Source organism: Myotis yumanensis, unplaced genomic scaffold, assembly GCF_028538775.1.
Source record: "Myotis yumanensis isolate MYYU_CA2020_CCGP unplaced genomic scaffold, mMyoYum1.0.hap1 SCAF_5, whole genome shotgun sequence".
Taxonomy (NCBI): Eukaryota; Metazoa; Chordata; class Mammalia; order Chiroptera; family Vespertilionidae; genus Myotis; species Myotis yumanensis.
The window spans coordinates 104,738,805-104,739,849 of record NW_027223756.1 but is presented as its reverse complement, the minus strand read 5'-3'; the positions used below and the strand labels follow the sequence as shown (position 1 = coordinate 104,739,849).

The window sequence follows — 1,045 nt, the reverse complement described above, 5'->3', positions numbered from 1 at the left end:
GCCCGCCCCCTTCACGGAGCCAGGCTGCCCCAAGATGCACAGGCCTCCCGAGACCCTCTGTGCTCCAGCTCCCAAAGCAATTAGTGTCTGCACAGCCTCTGGGAGCCTCCCTGGCGGCCACGGCATCGATTTCAAAGGGAAGGAGGAAAGGAGCCTGCGGGTGTGCGGGGGCGGGGGGCGGGGGGGTCTGACCTGGGCATCAATCAGTGTTATTCTCAAACCTAAGCCAGACACGGTGCACGGGGCGACGGTGCACAGGGCGGCGGGGTGTGGGGCAGCTGTGCGTGGAGCCTCTGTGCATGGAGCCCCTGTGCGTGGAGCCCCTGTGCGTGGAGCCCCTGTGCGTGGAGCCTCTGTGCATGGAGCCCCTGTGCGTGGAGCCCCTGTGCGTGGAGCCCCTGTGCGTGGAGACCCTGTGCGTGGAGCCTCTGTGCGTGGAGACCCTGTGCGTGGAGCCTCTGTGCGTGGAGACCCTGTGCGTGGAGCCCCTGTGCGTGGAGCCCCTGTGCGTGGAGACCCTGTGCGTGGAGCCCCTGTGCGTGGAGACCCTGTGCGTGGAGACCCTGTGCGTGGAGCCCCTGTGTGGCCGGCGTCGGGCAGGCACCATGGACAGGGAACAGCCTGCACAGTGTCCTCTGCGTAGCACAGCTGATCCAGCTTAGGTGCTGGCTAATGTTCTGCATCTTTCCTTAAGGAGCCTCTCATCATGGCAGCTGAGCAAATATTGCTAAAATGTTCGTTTCCGAACGTAAATGTGCCCAAAACTAAAGACTAAAATGAGAGCTCGTCATACTAAACAAACAAGTAATTTAAATATGCCCCGATTCTTTCATTCAAAAGCCTCAGAACTATGTCCTATACCAGTGATGGCGAACCTATGACACGCGTGTCAGAGGTGACACGCCGCGAACTCATTTTTTTGGTTGATTTTTCTTTGTTAAATGGCATTTAAATATATAAAATAAATATTAAAAATATAAGTCTTTGTTTTACTATGGTTGCAAATATCAAAATTGTCTATATGTGACACGGCACCAGAGTTAAG

The 1,045-nt window shown here is 55.9% G+C and overlaps 1 protein-coding gene across 1 annotated transcript; it reads left to right on the top strand.

Moving 5' to 3' along the window:
- Nucleotides 1-299: 299 nt before the first annotated feature.
- LOC139011547 (keratin-associated protein 4-12-like) lies at nucleotides 300-662 on the top strand. The gene has a single exon (XM_070417043.1). The coding sequence runs from the start codon at nucleotides 300-302 to the stop codon at nucleotides 660-662; it is 363 nt and encodes a 120-aa protein (XP_070273144.1).
- The last annotated feature ends 383 nt before the right edge of the window (nucleotides 663-1,045 follow it).

Excerpts from the sequence above, each read along its gene's own strand:
- LOC139011547 (XM_070417043.1), top strand. The coding sequence starts at position 300 with ATGGAGCCCCTGTGCGTGGAGCCCCTGTGCGTGGAGCCCCTGTGCGTG.